Source organism: Chiloscyllium plagiosum, chromosome 11 (genome assembly GCF_004010195.1).
Source record: "Chiloscyllium plagiosum isolate BGI_BamShark_2017 chromosome 11, ASM401019v2, whole genome shotgun sequence".
NCBI classification, from domain to species: Eukaryota; Metazoa; Chordata; class Chondrichthyes; order Orectolobiformes; family Hemiscylliidae; genus Chiloscyllium; species Chiloscyllium plagiosum.
Window position 1 is genome coordinate 54,093,352 of NC_057720.1, and position 16,028 is coordinate 54,109,379.

At 41.0% G+C, this 16,028-nt stretch overlaps 1 protein-coding gene across 21 annotated transcripts in view; it reads right to left on the bottom strand.

Annotated features, from left to right (window-relative positions):
* The window catches only part of lrrc7 (leucine rich repeat containing 7), a 607,301-nt gene that overhangs the window by 93,529 nt on the left and 497,744 nt on the right, over positions 1-16,028 (bottom strand). For 14 of the 21 annotated variants that reach the window (XM_043699350.1, XM_043699355.1, XM_043699352.1 and 11 more), the window contains one exon: positions 9,302-9,429. In XM_043699350.1, the coding sequence (XP_043555285.1) occupies positions 9,302-9,429 (128 nt within the window). The remainder of the gene's footprint in view (positions 1-9,301; positions 9,430-16,028) is intronic. The other 7 variants (XM_043699362.1, XM_043699361.1, XM_043699341.1 and 4 more) reach the window with 3 other exon arrangements.

Here is a 16,028-nt window from a genome sequence, read left to right on the forward strand (position 1 = left end):
AGTTGAAATGTTGGGCCACGGGGTGGTTTGGTTGATTGGTGCGGGTGTCTCGGAGATGTTCCCTAAAGTGCTCTGGTAGGAGGCGCCCAGTCTCCCCAATGTAGAGGAGACCGCATCGGGAGCAACGGATACAGTAGATGATATTAGTGGATGTGCAGGTAAAATTTTGATGGATGTGGAAGGCTCCTTTAGGTCCTTGGATGGAGGTGAGGGAGGAGGTGTGGGCGCTGGTTTTACAGTTCCTGCGGTGGCAGGGGAAAGTGCCAGGATGGGGGGGTGGGTCGTAGGGGGGCGTGGACCTGACCAGGTAGTCACGGGGGGAACGGTCTTTGCGGAAGGCGGAGAGGGGTGGGGAGGGAAATATATCCCTGGTGGTGGGGTCTGTTTGGAGGCGGAGAGGGGTGGGGAGGGAAATATATCCCTGGTGGTGGGGTCTGTTTGGAGGCGGAGAGGGGTGGGGAGGGAAATATATCCCTGGTGGTGGGGTCTGTTTGGAGGCGGAGAGGGGTGGGGAGGGAAATATATCCCTGGTGGTGGGGTCTGTTTGGAGGCGGAGAGGGGTGGGGAGGGAAATATATCCCTGGTGGTGGGGTCTGTTTGGAGGCGGAGAGGGGTGGGGAGGGAAATATATCCCTGGTGGTGGGGTCTGTTTGGAGGTGGCGGAAATGTCAGCGGATGATTTGGTTTATGCGAAGGTTGGTAGGGTGGAAGGTGAGCACCAGGGGCGTTCTGTCCTTTTTACAGTTGGGGGGGTGGGGTCTGAGGGCGGATTTGCGGGATATGGAAGAGGTGCATTAGAGGGCATCTTTAACCACGTGAAATGCTTATGGAACTGGTCATTTCTACTGCACCAAACAAATCTGTCAAAAAAATCACTTCTCTACAAACAAAAATCAAACTCTTTAGCAGGTCATGTAGCAGAATGGTACATCCCTACCTCTGGCTTGGGTTCAAGTCCCACCTGCTCCAGAGATATGTAATAACACTCTGAAGAGTTTGGTTTAGACATTTTTAATCATCAACTCACTGCCAGAAGTCGGATGCTAATTTGAAGCAATTGTTGCAGGTACTTAAATGTTCCCAGGTAACTAACTCGACAACAAATTTTGTGACCATCAACAGGATGGTCTTGTGGATTGCCTTACCCAACAAAATGTCCCAATGTCTTCCCAATAGACAGCATTTTATGACACATGCAAACTACATACTATAAAAGGACATATGACTAAAATGTCATGGACGTCTAAAGGCCCAGGGAAGCCCAAAGTGCAACACCATGTTCAACAGTGGCGTATGAAGATGAACCAACCAAGGAACAATGCCCAAGAGCATTTCCAAAATTCCATCCAATGCATGAAAGCATATCAAATTCCAAGAGATATCTGCAATAACACAGCTTACAGACCCCAGTCAGACTGTGCAGAAAATCATTCTGACACATCATGATTTTCATCTCATCAAAATGATATACCACAGGAGCAATAGGTAATATGCACTAAATGCCAAGATTTGGAGGAACCTGTTTGGGAGAGGTTACAACACAGAAATAAATAAGTGAATAGTTTTATGTACAGCCTTGCTGTAAATCTACAATAGTGAGTAGAGTGAGATCTTTATTGATTATATGTTTTATTGAGGTATGTCTCTGAAGTCATAAGTATTAAGTTAGTCTGGAGCAGTGCTTTGTAGAGGAATAAGATGGTGCTTTTTCTGGGTCTGTAGATGGGAAGACGCAAAAATGGCCTTTAGTAGAGTGATATGCTCTTCTTCTGGATATAGGAGTTAAGGGAGAGTTTATGTGTTACTGAGGATTATATCTGCAACAAATGCTGTTGGTTGTGAATCCAATTAGTTCGAATGGATCGGTTGGAGAGATGGTTAGAGGCAATGAGGAATTTACAAGAGCAAGGGAATGTGATAGATGGTAGTTATAGGAAGGGAGAATTGCTGCAGATAGTCACATAGATGGATTAACTCCAGGAAAGGTAGGAGAGGTAGGCAGGTAGTGCAGGAGTCTTCTGTGGTTATCCCCAGTTCAAACAAGTATACCGTTTTGGAAAATGTAGGAGCTGATGGATTCTCAGGGGAGTGTAGCATGAACAGCTATGTTTCTGGTATTGATTCAAGGTCTCCTGTAATGAGGGGTATGTCAGGTTCCAAACGATCGACTGTGTTAGGGGATTCTCTAGTCAGGGGCACAGACAGATGTTTCTGTGGCCAGCAGCGAAAAATCAGAATGATGTGTTGCCTCCCTGATGCCAGGATCAAGGAAGTCTCAGAGAGGGTTCAGAATGTTCTTAAAGGGGAGAGGGACCAGCTGGAGGTCACTTTACACATTGGACCAATGACATAGGAAGGGAAAAGGATGAGTTTCTGAAGGGAGAATATAGAAAGTTAGGCAGGAATTTAAAAAGGAGGTCCGTGAGGGTAATAATATCTGGATTACTGAAGGTGCTGCAAGCTCGTGAGGGTAGGAATAGGAGGATAGAGAAGATGAATGTATGGCTGAGGAGCTGGTATATGGGAGAAGGATTCAAATTTTTGGATCATTGGAATCATTTTTGGATCATTGTACAGTGACCTGTACAAGAAGGACGGATTGCACCAGAATTGGAAGGGATTGGATAGACTGACAGGGAGATTTGCTAGACCTGCTCGGGAGGATTTAAACTAGTAAAGTGGGGTGGGACCCAGGGAGATAGTGAGGAGAGAGATCAAACTGAGACTGGCATAGTTGGGAAAAGAAGCAAGTCAAGCAGTCAGGGCAGGCAGGGACAGAGCAGAGAACAAAGTAGGACTGATAAATTAAACTGCATTTATTTCAACAGAAGAGACCTAACAGGGAAGGGCATGGTTAGGAACTTGGGACTGGGATATCACAGCATTTAGAGAAAAGAGGCTCAGGGATGGACAGGACTGGCATCTTAATGTTCTAGGATACAAATGATACAGGAAGGATAAAAAAGGGAGGCAAGAGAGGAGGGGGAGTGGCGTTTTCTGATAAAGGATAGTGTTACAACTGTACTTAGGGAAGTTATTTGGGTGGAACTGAGAATTAAGAAAGGGATGATCACCTTATTTGGATTGTATTATAGACCCCCTAATAGTCAGCGGGAAATTGAGAAACAAATTTGTAAGGCAATCTCAGTTATCTGTAAGAATAATAGAGTGATTATGGTAGGAGATTTTAACTTTCCAAACATAGACTGGGACTTCCATTAAGGGTTTAAATGGAGAGGAATTTATTAAGGGTATACAAGAGAATTTTCTGATGTGGATGTACCTGCCACAGAAAGTGCAAAATTTGACCTACTATTGGGAAATAAGGCAGGGCAGGTGACTGAGGTGTCAGTGGGGGAGCACTTTGGGGCCAGCGACCACAATGATGGAAAAGGATGGACCAGATCTAAAAGTTGAAGTTCTAAATTGGAGGAAAGGCTAATTTTGCCAGTATTAGTCAAGAACTTTCAAAAGCTGATTCGGGGCAGGTGTTGGCAGGTAAAGAGACGGCTGGAAAATGGGAAGAGTTCAGAAATGAGATGACGAGAGTCCAGAGACAGTATATTCCTGTTAGGGTGAAAGGAAAGGCTGGTAGGTGTAGGGAATGTTAGATGACTAAAGAAACTGAGAGTTTGGTGAAGAAAAATAAGGAAGCATATACAGGATAGATCAAGTGAATCCTTAGAAGAGTATAAAGGCAGTAGGAGTATACTTAAGAAGGAAATCAGGAGGGCAAAAAGGGGACATGAGATAGCTTTGGCAAACAGAGTTAAGGAGAATCCAAAGGGTTTTTCTAAATACATGAAGGACCAAAAGGAGAACTAGGGAGAGAATAGAGCCACTCAAAGATCAGCAAGGTGGCCTTTGTGTGGATCTGCAGGAGATGAGGGAGATACTAACGAGTATTTTGCATCAGCATTTACTGTGGAGAAGGACATGGAAGATATAGAATGTAAGGAAATAGATGGTGACATCTTGCAAAATGTCCAGATTCGAAAGGAGGAAATGCTGGATACAGAGGAGGAAGTGCTGGATGTCTTGAAACGCATAAAGGTGGATAAATCCCTAGGACCTGATTAGATGTACCCTAAAACTCTGTGGGAAGCTAGGGAAGTGATTGCTGTGCCCCTTGCTGAGGTATTTGTATCATCAATACTAACAGGTGAGGTGCCGGAAGACTGGAGGTTGGCTAATATGGTACCACTATTTAAGAAAGGTGTTAAGGACAGGCCAGGGAACTATAGACCAGTGAGCTTGACATCAATGGTGGGCAAGTCTTTGGAGGGAATCTTGAGGGATAGGATATACATGTATTTGGAAAGGCAAGGACTGATTAGGGATAGTAAACATGGCTTTGTGCGTAGGAAATCATGTCTCACAAACTTGATTGAGTTTTCTGAATAAGTAACAAAGAGGATTGATGAGGACAGAGTGGTAAACGTGATCTATATGGACTTTAGTAAGGCGCTCGACAAGGTTCTCCATGTGAGACTGGTTAGCAAGGTTAAATCTCATGGAATACAGGAAGAACTAGCCATTTTGATACAGAACTGGCTCTAAGGTAGAAGACAGAGGGTGGTAGTGGAGGGTTGTTTTTTGGACTGAAGGCCTGTGACTACTGGAATGCCACAAGGATCGGTGCTGGGTTCACTACTTTTAGTAATTTATATAAATGATTTGAATGTGAGCATAAGAGGTATAGTTATTAAGTTTGCAGAAGACAGCAAAATTGGAGGTGTAGTGGACAGTAAAGGAGGTTACCTCAGATTACAACAGGATCTTGATCAGATGGGTCAATGGGCTGAGGAGTGGCAGATGGAGTTTAATTTAGATAACTGTATGGTGTTGCATTTTGGGAAAGGAAATCTTAGCAGGATTTATACAATTAACGGTAAGGTCCTAGGGAATGTTGCTGAACAAAGACACCTTGGAATGCAGGTTCAAAGCATTTGGTATGCTTTCCTTTATTGGTCAGAGTATTGAGTGTAGGAGTTGGGAGGTCATGTTGCGGCTATACACGATATTAGTTAGGCTGCTTTTGGAATATTGCATGCAATTCTGGTATCCCTCCTATCGAAAGGATGTTATAAAACTTGAAAAGGTTCAGGAAAGATTTACAAGGATGTTGCCAGGGTTGGAAAATTTGAGATATAGGGAGAGGCTGAATAGGCTGGGACTGTCTTCCCTGGAGTGACAGAGGCTGAGGACTGACCTTATAGAGGTTTATAAAATCATGAATGGCACGCTTAGAGTATATTGACAAGGTCTTTTCCCTGGGGTGGGGGAGTCCAGAACTAGACGGCATAGGTTTAGGGTGAGAGGGAAAGATGTAAAAGAGACCTAAGGGGCAACGTTTTCACACAGAGGGTGGTGCTTGTATAGAATGAGCTGCCAGAGGAAGTGGTGGAGGCTGGTACAATTGCAACATTTAAAAGGTATCTGAATAGGTATATGAATAGGAATGGTTTAGAGGAATATGGGCCGGGTGCTGGCAGGTGGGGCTCGATTGGGTTGGGATATCTGGTCTACATGGACAAGTTGGACCGAGGGGTCTGGTTCTGTTCTGTACATCTCTATGACAGATACTGATGCAAGGGCAAAATAATCGTTTATGCATCCTACAAGAGAATCATTCAGGAAACTGGCATGTTGTGATCTAGACTGTGCACAATTAAATAACTGGTTTCAATGGGTCTAACATCCCTTGCATTTGTCCATTCTCAATGTCAACATAAGTCATTGTGATGCTGGAAAAGCACAGCAGGTCAGGCAGCATCCAAGGAGCAGGAGAATCAACCTTTTGGGCCAGAGCCCTTCATTAGGCCTGTGCTGATGAAGGGCTCTGGCTCAAAATGTTGATTCTCCTGCTCCTCAGATACTGCCTGACCTGCTGTGCTTTTCCAGCCACACAGTCTTGACTTTGATCTTCAGCATCTGTAGGCCTCACTTTCTCCACAGCTCATTGTGATAGACAACTGAAATCTTTCCTCTGTTAGATTCAGCAGGAGCTTCTACTATAGCTCCACCAACATGCCAAGATCTACACTTTATTACAATCCAGGTGGTAATAAACCTGTCTGTTGAAATATCAAAGGTATCAGGCTGCAGCAGTGAGCTTGTTAATAATCTTTATCCAAACAGGTGTGACACAGTGGCAACTTTGAAGGTGATGTGGTTTTACATCTTAAAGATGACCCCCAATGCATTACTGACTCTCCTCATAAATGCTGCATTCAGATTCAGGAAAAAGCTCCAACTCACTTTAAACTCCATAGTACAACAGAACACAAGAAAGTTGAGCATCATAATGGTTGGTGGAACTTCATTACTTGTGCTTTGAAGAAATATGGCATCTGTGTTTAGGCGTAAGGAGATTAAATATTGCAAAGAGATGGCACTCAAGATTGATACCCTGGAAGAGCTTGACCTTGTTATTAGATGTCAAACATTTTTCAAGTTTTTAATCCAAAAATGGAAATTGCGTCAAGTCCCAAGATCTAACAAATTAAGAAGTATTTAGATGTACACTTGCAATGCCAAGTGTTATGGACCAGGCCAGACCCCTCAACACATTTCAAGAAAGTAGCTCAGACCCTAACTTTGATAGTTGTTTTAAGCAGGTGTGACGCGGATATTCCCGGAGAGAATCAGCTGGTCAAAACCATTTAGTTTAAACAAAACAGAATTTGTGTACAAGATTACTGGATGAAACACAAACAACAGAAAACAGAATACCGAATAACCTAACTTCTCTGAAAACCCAACAGATTATCCCAATTTAATGATGCTGTTCCAAATACTTACAACAATCCCCATAAACAAACCTTGGTGCTAAAGGTAAAATCAAACACAGGTTCTTACAGGAGAGAAGTCAGAGACAGAGTACAAGCCTGGATATGCTTCTGGGTCCAGCAGTCTTTCTTTCCAATACTGCTAAAAACCAAACCAAACCAGAGAAAAGCTGAACTGGGAGAATAGACACATGCCTTTCATTGGAAGTGTTTTTAATTTAAACTTGAAAGCCTCTGTTAGCTATCACCAAATTGGCCCTAAAACCCTACACTCCAAACTTTTCAGAGTTTGTGTCGTTTACGACCTCTCTGAAAAAAAAGCCATGGATTGCATAACCTTGTTAAAGGAACTGCTTCGTCACAAGATAGGCGAATTATAAGACGGCAAGCCTATTGTATTTGGTTCATAGGTCATTAAGACTGCTCAGGCAAATTACTCCAACATCCAAAGAGAAGCTTTGTTTTCAGAATAGAACAGTTACGTGTGTATCTATTAGCAAGCACTTCACTGCTCATATCAGCTAAAACCTTTTTGAAATGATATGGGGAAGCCCTCTCACAAATGCACATCCAGAAATTCAATGACTACTTTTGAAGATCTAAGGATACAATGTAGAAGCACAAATCAAATCAGGTACATCAATGGATATTTCCAATGCTTTTAGCCAACTTCTAAAGCCTAAAACAAAATATTATTTTAGATCTACAAGTGGATATTACTGAATCTGCATTAAAAGACAGTCTTGGTATCAGTCTCATTCATTTTGGACTCAGCTATGCAAAGCAGATACAGCAAGTTATGTCAGATGATAACCAGTTACAACAGTTCAATATGATCATCATCACTGGGTAGCCTGAATATGCCTGGCAGATCTGTGAATTAGCCTGTGTGCTCTGGTCATTCAGAGATGAGTTGGAACTCTCTAGGAATGTAATCTTCAAAGGTAATTACCTGGTAATTCCACAAGCTCAACCTCAAAACACATTAGATCTGACAAAAAAAAGCTCACACTTTGCTGAAAAGAACAATAGGATTGGCACATTAATTCATTTACTGGCCCAGCATAAATAAGGACATCAATCAACTTATCAATTTCCACGAAAGCTATCAACTAAAGCAACACAACAATCAAAAGAATCTCTCCTACTACATGAGATTCCTTCTAGTCACGGTGCAAGATTGCCACTGATATCTTCCATGTTGAAGGACACACTTACATTCTGATGTCTGATGATTTCACAAAATTCTCTTTTGTGTAACAAATCAAGGATACTTCTAGTGCAACAGTTGTTAACATATTAACTGCTATATTCAGCATTCTTCAATAAATTGTGTTTGACAATGGTTGGCAGTATACCAGTGCACCCTTTCAAGATGCATTTAGGAAACAGGGTGTTCAACATATTGCGTCCTCTCCTCACTATCCCCAGCCGAATGTTCTATAACCTTACAATAAAATCCATGAAAGGTAGATGTAAAGTGACTTGCTAAGATAATCATAAAGCTACTCCTCAAGGCAATGGTTTATCCTTATCAACATCTCCCATGTTTGGAAGAAAAAGCCAAACAGTTCTTCCCTCCCACACACTTACCACTTAACCACTTATTCAGGGAGAGTGAAACAGGAGGAGTGGTTGAAGAGAGATGAAGAGGGACAGACACAGAGGGAGAGGGCTCGAAGGGGATATTCAGATGTGCATGATGCATTATTGGAATGAAGCGAGAAAATGATATAAGCACAACCAATCAGTATACAGACAGGTATCCCAACTTGAACAAGGACAAAAAATAAGAATTTGAACCTTTCTTACAAACACATGGGTTTGTGGAAAGATATGATGTTGTCATGTCCAGCCTATGACATTGTGTCTTTAAGACAGTTACAAGACAGTTGGCCTTCAGTCAGGCTCTCAGAGCAGAGATCTGTGTTGTGTGTTCAGTCTGTTAGTTATGTGTAAATGATGTACAGTAATGTCACCAAGCATAGAGACCAGCTGTGATATTACTGCAATGTAAATAGTATTGTTAATAATCTTCAGGACATCTGTCTCAATAAAAATAAATGAGTCTTTGAGGTATATGTTATGTGAGCTAATATATAGGGTAGTGCTCCAACCATATCATATTGGCAGTGACGTTTGATCTAAGCAATTTGTAAGTGGTTGATAATCTCTTTAAAAGTGCTGGTGAGGGCCCTTTAACTTTGTAGTTATATGTGGTTGAGAAGCTGTTGGCTGGAACATTGAGCTTCAAGATAGTGTGAGTGAAGTCAATTCACCATTGCATTGTGTTTCTGCTGTGGATACCTTTGCTGACAATTCATTATGTGCAAGCTAACAGCCTCACTAAAAAAGAATTCAGCGTGATTCTCTCAAAGATATGCTTACATACGACAAATGCTATTTTTATTTCACATGGACAAAGAATGGATGCTATTCAATTTCATTCTGCTTCAGTATGGCAACATTACAACAAAGAGAACAAATGAGAATACACAATAAGCAGCAACCTTAACCTTCCCAGAATCATCTTCTTCTTCCTTTTTCTCTTCAAACTCAAAGGCGACCTGCATCCGTTGTTGTCTTTGTTCTTCCCACAATGTTGGATTGAAGCTATCACTGTCCGAAGGGAATTCTACTGGAAGGACACAAACAAAAACTAAAAATGTTGCTTTGCCATACCACAATAAATATTAAGATAAACTTGTAAAAAAGGTGATTCTTTTCTCCAAACTTTTATTCTTTGCTTACTTCTCGAGACATTACCCAAAATATGCTGGGACAAAGCTAGTCAGGTAACATTCCTCTTGAACATAAAGACTAAGGATGGAATGGTTCATGGGTACTATGTAGTTGCTGGCAAGACAAATGCTAGTTTTTCCAGCAACATAAATAAGGAGTATGAAATGTTTGAATAGAAAGGTCTTCCATATTTTCTAGTTGCTGGTGCAGGAGGTTGCTTTGTGCCTCCATTCTCAGTCATAGGTTAGAGTAGAAGAAGAAAATAAATCATGATGAATACTCAATTCAAGAATTATTAGATTCTTTTTAAAAAAAACTTAGTTTGCACTATGCATACCCAAAAGATGATGAGAGAGAGGTCATTTCTCTGGGTTGAATGAAAGAATCAGGCACTTTATACTCTGAATAATAGAAGGGACCAGTATTTTTGCCAAAATGGGGCTGGGAGGCACCAGAGTGATTATAATTCTGACGCCTTAACATTTGATCTGGTCGGACTAATCCTGGAATGCACTAGTAGAAGCAATCGTGACAGTGATTGCTGGGGTCACAAACTGTGAATTGTAATCTTTCTGTTCCTCGGGTTGTGACCATAACGCTTCATCAGATAGTCACTGTGTTTTCTGCATCATCTTAAAAATGTGGAACAAAAATGCATGATTATTTTGCTAAGGATATTCTTTCCTTTCGAATAAAATTTCTCCCAAATAATCCTTTTTGTGCTGAAATTACTAACTCAAATTGGGGTCACACTCTACAGTAGTCACCAGGTGTTGGCATTCAATCAGCTATTATTTTCCATGTTGCAGCCTAAAATTGTCAACATCTATTTTCACAAGGAAATATATTAGCTAGGTTCAATTCTGCCATCACTGGCGTCCATCCATGTGTAATATCCATCAGAAGGCCAGTAGAAAATATTTAGAAACAGGAAAACTAACATTTCTTTAGGTAACTAGTGCTGACAAATTCAAGAATTTGAAGTCAAAGGACTCCAAAGTGTAACATGCAATTGGTTAAAAAACTTGTTTAGAAACAGGCAATAGATAATATATGAGAATGTTGGATTGGAATAAAAGATATATGAATTAAAATCATGTTGAATTCAGCTTTTGATCCTATTATTTCCAATTTACTTGCTCATTGAAATGAATTGTGAGCTTCTTAAATTGCTAACAATCCAAAATAAGAACAGGAAAAACACTCCCAGAAAATCTGATATTTTTGAAATATATACAATCAGTACATACAGCAGTTAGACAATATGAGGCCAAAGCCAGTTACACCATTTTTCTGTTTCAAAGAACAGCCCCCTCAAAGTTTTCATGTGATTTTTGGCCCACTCTGATTCGCTAGAATAGTCCGAATGACCTAAACTACTCATGCCCTGAATTTCTGATATTTTACACACAAGAATATTATAGTTAACTAACCTGGAGGTCACTGTGTCTTCAAGAGAATCAGGAGGAATCGAGCACAACAATACTAATTATCTTCTCTCCTGACCAGCAACCCGCACTGAAAGGGCATGATCACAGCTCACCATAGTATCTCTGAAGGGCAATTGGGAGTGGGCAATAAATGTTGGCCTAATAAATTGTGACTACATCCCATGAATGATTCAAAAGAATGAAGCCTAAAGCAAACTTTAGTTCAGGCCTCAAGTTGGCATGGAATGACGAGCAGATCAATTGCATTATTTTGATGTGAAAGGTTAGGGTTAGAGGACATCCAAAGAGATTTGGAGCCCTTGTATACGGATGTGTAAAATGCAATTTTCAGGTACAAAAAATAAACAAGTGGCTAATGGAATGTTAACTTCCATAACCAGAGGGTTAGAATATAAGGGAGAATGATATTTTGCTACAGCAGCTTAAAGTCTAGATAAATCGCATCTGGAGTATTGTGAACAGTTCAGTGCACACGGACACAAAAACGATTTATTGGCCTTGGAAGGTGTGCTACATAGATTCATCAGAATATTACAAAGGCTTAAGGTTAGATTGAGGAGCAATTACCTAAACTAGGTTTAACGGAATGCAGAAGGTGGAAATAATTACGAGTATAGATAGACAACATTTCCACTGGTCGGAATTCTAGAACAAGGGACATAACCCAAAAAGTAGTGCCAGATTAGTCAGAGGAAAAGTTAGGTAACAGTTTTTCCTCCAATGATTACAGACATATGGAGCTGTCTCTCAGAAAAAAAAATTAGCTACTGGTTCAATTAATAATTTTGAATCTGAGATGGAGTTTTACTTGCAAGACATGATCACGAAATGCCATTTGGATGAGGCTAAGATACAGAACAAGCACATCACATCACATCACAATGATGAAACAGAGTCAAGGGGCCGAACAGCCTATTCTCATTTGTGCTCCTACTTCCATTGGCTTCGTTCCTGTTTTGGGGTCAAATCAAACTTCTTTCTACTTTCTCACAGTGCTCACATTTTTCTTCACACCTAAGGTTTTTATTGCATTAAAGCAAAGGCTAACTATCTTGAATTGAGGCATTAAAGTTACATTCAGTGGCACTAATGAATCCACATAACCCGGAACCTGCACCATCTTCTATTTGAGTTAAAATTTGATTTGGTTGAAACAAGAAGGTGAAACCAGGAGGTTCTGTGAGCGCATACCTTTAACCGTGTCTCATCCACGATACAAAAATTACTTATTTCTCAATTTTGTTTATTTGCTTCTCATGCATTGCCAAAATTAAAAACAATCTGGAAACTCTAATAAAAGTCATTTTGTTAGTTTGTACTTCAAGATATAAAATAGATGCAAAGGAAAAGTAGAAATCTAACACTACAGTGTGTTCTCTTCATATGATGCATTATTTTTCATCATTGGGAATTTAAAAGCTCAGGAAGGAAGGGGGCTAAAAGAAAATCACTTCCTTATTAGAGGACTGCTGTACGACAGATAGGGGCATCCTCATTTCAAACTGTTGATTCAACTCTCGTTAGACTTCAAACCTCTTCCAAATGAGAAGTTTTGAGCTTTTATCTTCAGAAAGACAATGTGCTGGATTTTTCTGAGGTATTGAGGGTCTTGCCTGTTGGAAGGAGAGCTGATGAAAGACCCACATTGCCTCTTGGAGGAAATCAGCTAATATTAATGTGCCTTTCATAGATTAAGGGCCTAGAGGCGGAAATTGCACCAAGTTGGAGCTTGTGACCCATGAGAAGCTGGCAGCTCTTTTGAACTGCTGTGCCATTGGGGATGCTGTGGCTGCTGCCAGAACGACACCTCAGTTTTTGCATTGTGATTACCCAGGCCAAGGATAACTCATGACAGGAGAGGATTTGTAGGATAAAAGTGTTGGGGGTTCAGCAGAAAGTGCAGAGGGTTAGATCCTAAAGACCCCACCCCATCCTTCTGATGCTGATGCCCTTGATCAGGCACTAATGCCTTTGAATGAGGGGATCACATGACCCCCACTGCAGAAGACGATAGTTTTTCCTGTACCGCACATTGTGTATTGTCAGATTTCCTGCCACTGGATCAGTATCAGCAGCAAAAAGGCCCGTAAAGGTCTAAATGGTGGAGGAAGGTGGAGGGCAGCAAGGAGTAATAGGAAGTCTGACTATGAGTGACTTCCTGTCCCTGCTTTAATAGTGGCACAGGTGGGATTGCGGCAGTGTTTCGGTTACTATCTATCCATCTAATTAGATGCCCTTTTTGACTTCAGATATGCCAGAAAGGAGGGCATATTCACAAATTAAAATTCTTTCCATTAGTGATGAAACAAGGAGAGCTCTAAGTCTTTAAAGTATGAATTGCATAGATTATCTGGACGGCATGGTGACACAGTGGTTAGCACTGCTGCCTCACAGTGACAGAGACCTGGATTCAATTCCCCCCTCAGGCAACTGTCTGTGTGGAATTTGCACATTCTCCCTGTGTCTGCGTGGGTTTCCTCCGGGTGCTCCAGTTTCTTCCCACAGTCCAAAAATGTGCAGGTTTGGTGAATTGGCTGTGCTAAATTGCCTGTAGTGTTAGGGGAATGGGTCTGGGTGGGTTTCTCTTTGGAGGGTCAGTGTGGACTTGTTGGGCTGAAGGGCCTGTTTCCACACTGTAATTAATCTAATCTAATCATAATCAGGGTATTTAATTAAAACTGATCACAAAATTAGATTATGTGAATGCACATGTGGCAAGCCTCAGACACTGAAAATTAGAGATTGGCAGAAACATATTTTCTCAAAAAAATCCTTGATATTTTAAATCTAGTCCAAATAAATATGATTTTTACTATTATCAGACACATTAGCTAAGGGATTGTCAGCTTGCACCCTACATATTATAGTCGGTGTGTGCACTGTAGAATGTGGAATTAGTCACAAAGTTCTCTCACCTGAACGAAGTTAGTAGATTTTAACATGGGGTGACAATGACGCTTCTATATTGGACCCTGATGATGCTTAATTAAGGAGAAAGAAATAAGACAACATATTGACCTATTCTGGAAGTTGAGTGAGGCCAATGTCAGACTTGTTCTTGATAACCAACCTGTAAGCATCCCATCAATACTTACAATCTAAACCAAGATATTAAGAACAGCCATATTCCTGTCCTGGCAACTAATTGACACAATGTTCCCATTACTTTAAATTAGTGCTTTCAGAAGATTGTAGAAAATGAGCTGCAGGGTGGCTGGCTGAATGTCTGGCTAGGAATAGTAGTGAAGGTTGTAGAATCAGTACAGAAGCAAATGAGGAAATGTTTTATGGAATAACAAACAATCCAATCTTGATAGATTATGGAAGTTTAGGGAGTGAAATTGCACATCAGTAAGCATGTAAATCAGGCAAAATTGTATTTGCTGACCATTACAGAACTTAATATTTAGTTATAGTGAAATCAATGGAAGGGCCTGCTGGTTCTCTCTCACCTTAATCCTTAGAATCCCTATAGTGGGGAAATAGGCTATTCAGCCCAGTTAGTCCACACCAACCTTCCGAAGAGCATCCCATCCAGACCCCATTCTCCTACCCCTGTATTTCCCATGGCTAGTACACCTAACCTACACATCCATGAATACTATGGGTAATTTAGCAAGGCCAATCCACACCTAACCTGCACATCTTTGGACAGTAGGAGGAAACCGGACCACCTGGTGGAAACCCTTGCAGACATGGGGAGATCATGCAAACTCCACACAGACAGTTGCCCAAAGGTGGAATTGAACCCATGTCCCTGGCGCAGTGAGGCACAGTGTTGCCCAAAAATCCAAATCTGTATCGGTAGGATGCCAGCAATCCTAAAAGGATATCTTGTGTTATCTTTGAGACACCATAAAATCTGGGTGAATGCAGGTATAATTGTTTTTAAGTCGCTCATCAATTTCCAGCCACAGATCTAGCCTCCCAGCCTGTTTGCTATCCTGTCTGCTCCATGTATCGTGTTTGGATTGTAATGGAATAGATCAGAGTAAAACAACGTGCTTAGTCATATTGAACAAATTAAGGTTCTTATTTTCAATTAATTTGAGAGTTAGATAAGGTTTCATTTTCTCATTTTAACCTTTTTCAGGAGATTAAATTAGAAGAATCCATAACAGTGATAACTTCATATGTTCTGTTGAGAGGAGTGGATTTGTACTAAGTAATGTAAGTGTATTTATAGATGGTCCCCGAGCAGCTGGTGGGGTATCTAGCACTGTTTATTGAACTATACACATATGTATAGAACAGGGAGACTGCCTCTGACATCGATCCTAGTGATAGTTGCTGCATTCATAACATACCATCCCAACACCAGATTCATCCTGTCCCTGAATGTTTACCTTTCCCGGCAAAGAAAATTGAATATATTTACATTTTTCTCTCATTATTAAATTGTATCCCACTACCTTCCTCACCAAGTCCCATGTGGCCAAGCTTCAATGCTGACCTGTTCCTGGACCCCAGGAAGGACAGGAAGAACTGGTATTGAGTGGGTGCATTCTTCTTAAGAGTAAAATGAACATTGGTTGTACCTTTTGCTTTGGGAAGTGCCACATAGTGGAATTAGTATGCTGCTTTTGTTAATGGATAAGCCATTTGCCATATTCCCCGAATTTTTGTTTGGATAAATCTGGCTGGGTTCGTTGCCATCTGGCTCACATATAGCATGCCCATTGTATCAATTGTCTGGTAAGAGGTGATTGAGATGGTACCATTCTCAGCAGCTTTATTGGTGTGTCACATGATCAGAGGTGGCAGTCATTTTGTCTTGCAGAATTCTCGGCAAAGGATGAGTGTTTAGGAATAATTCTGTACTAGATGAATTAGTTTTAGCTATAAATAAACTTGTCAATGTCAATGTTTCTGTAATTCTCTCATCTGTCTATTAGTGAACAGGCAGTTTTTCTTCTCTTCATGAACTTTGTGCCTCAAACTCTCCACGGACTAGGTAAGTGCATGCACATCTGAGGCTCAATTCCTTGGCTAACTTGATGTGTTCCCCCAATGTATGGTAAAATAGGGCAAAGTCAGCATGGTT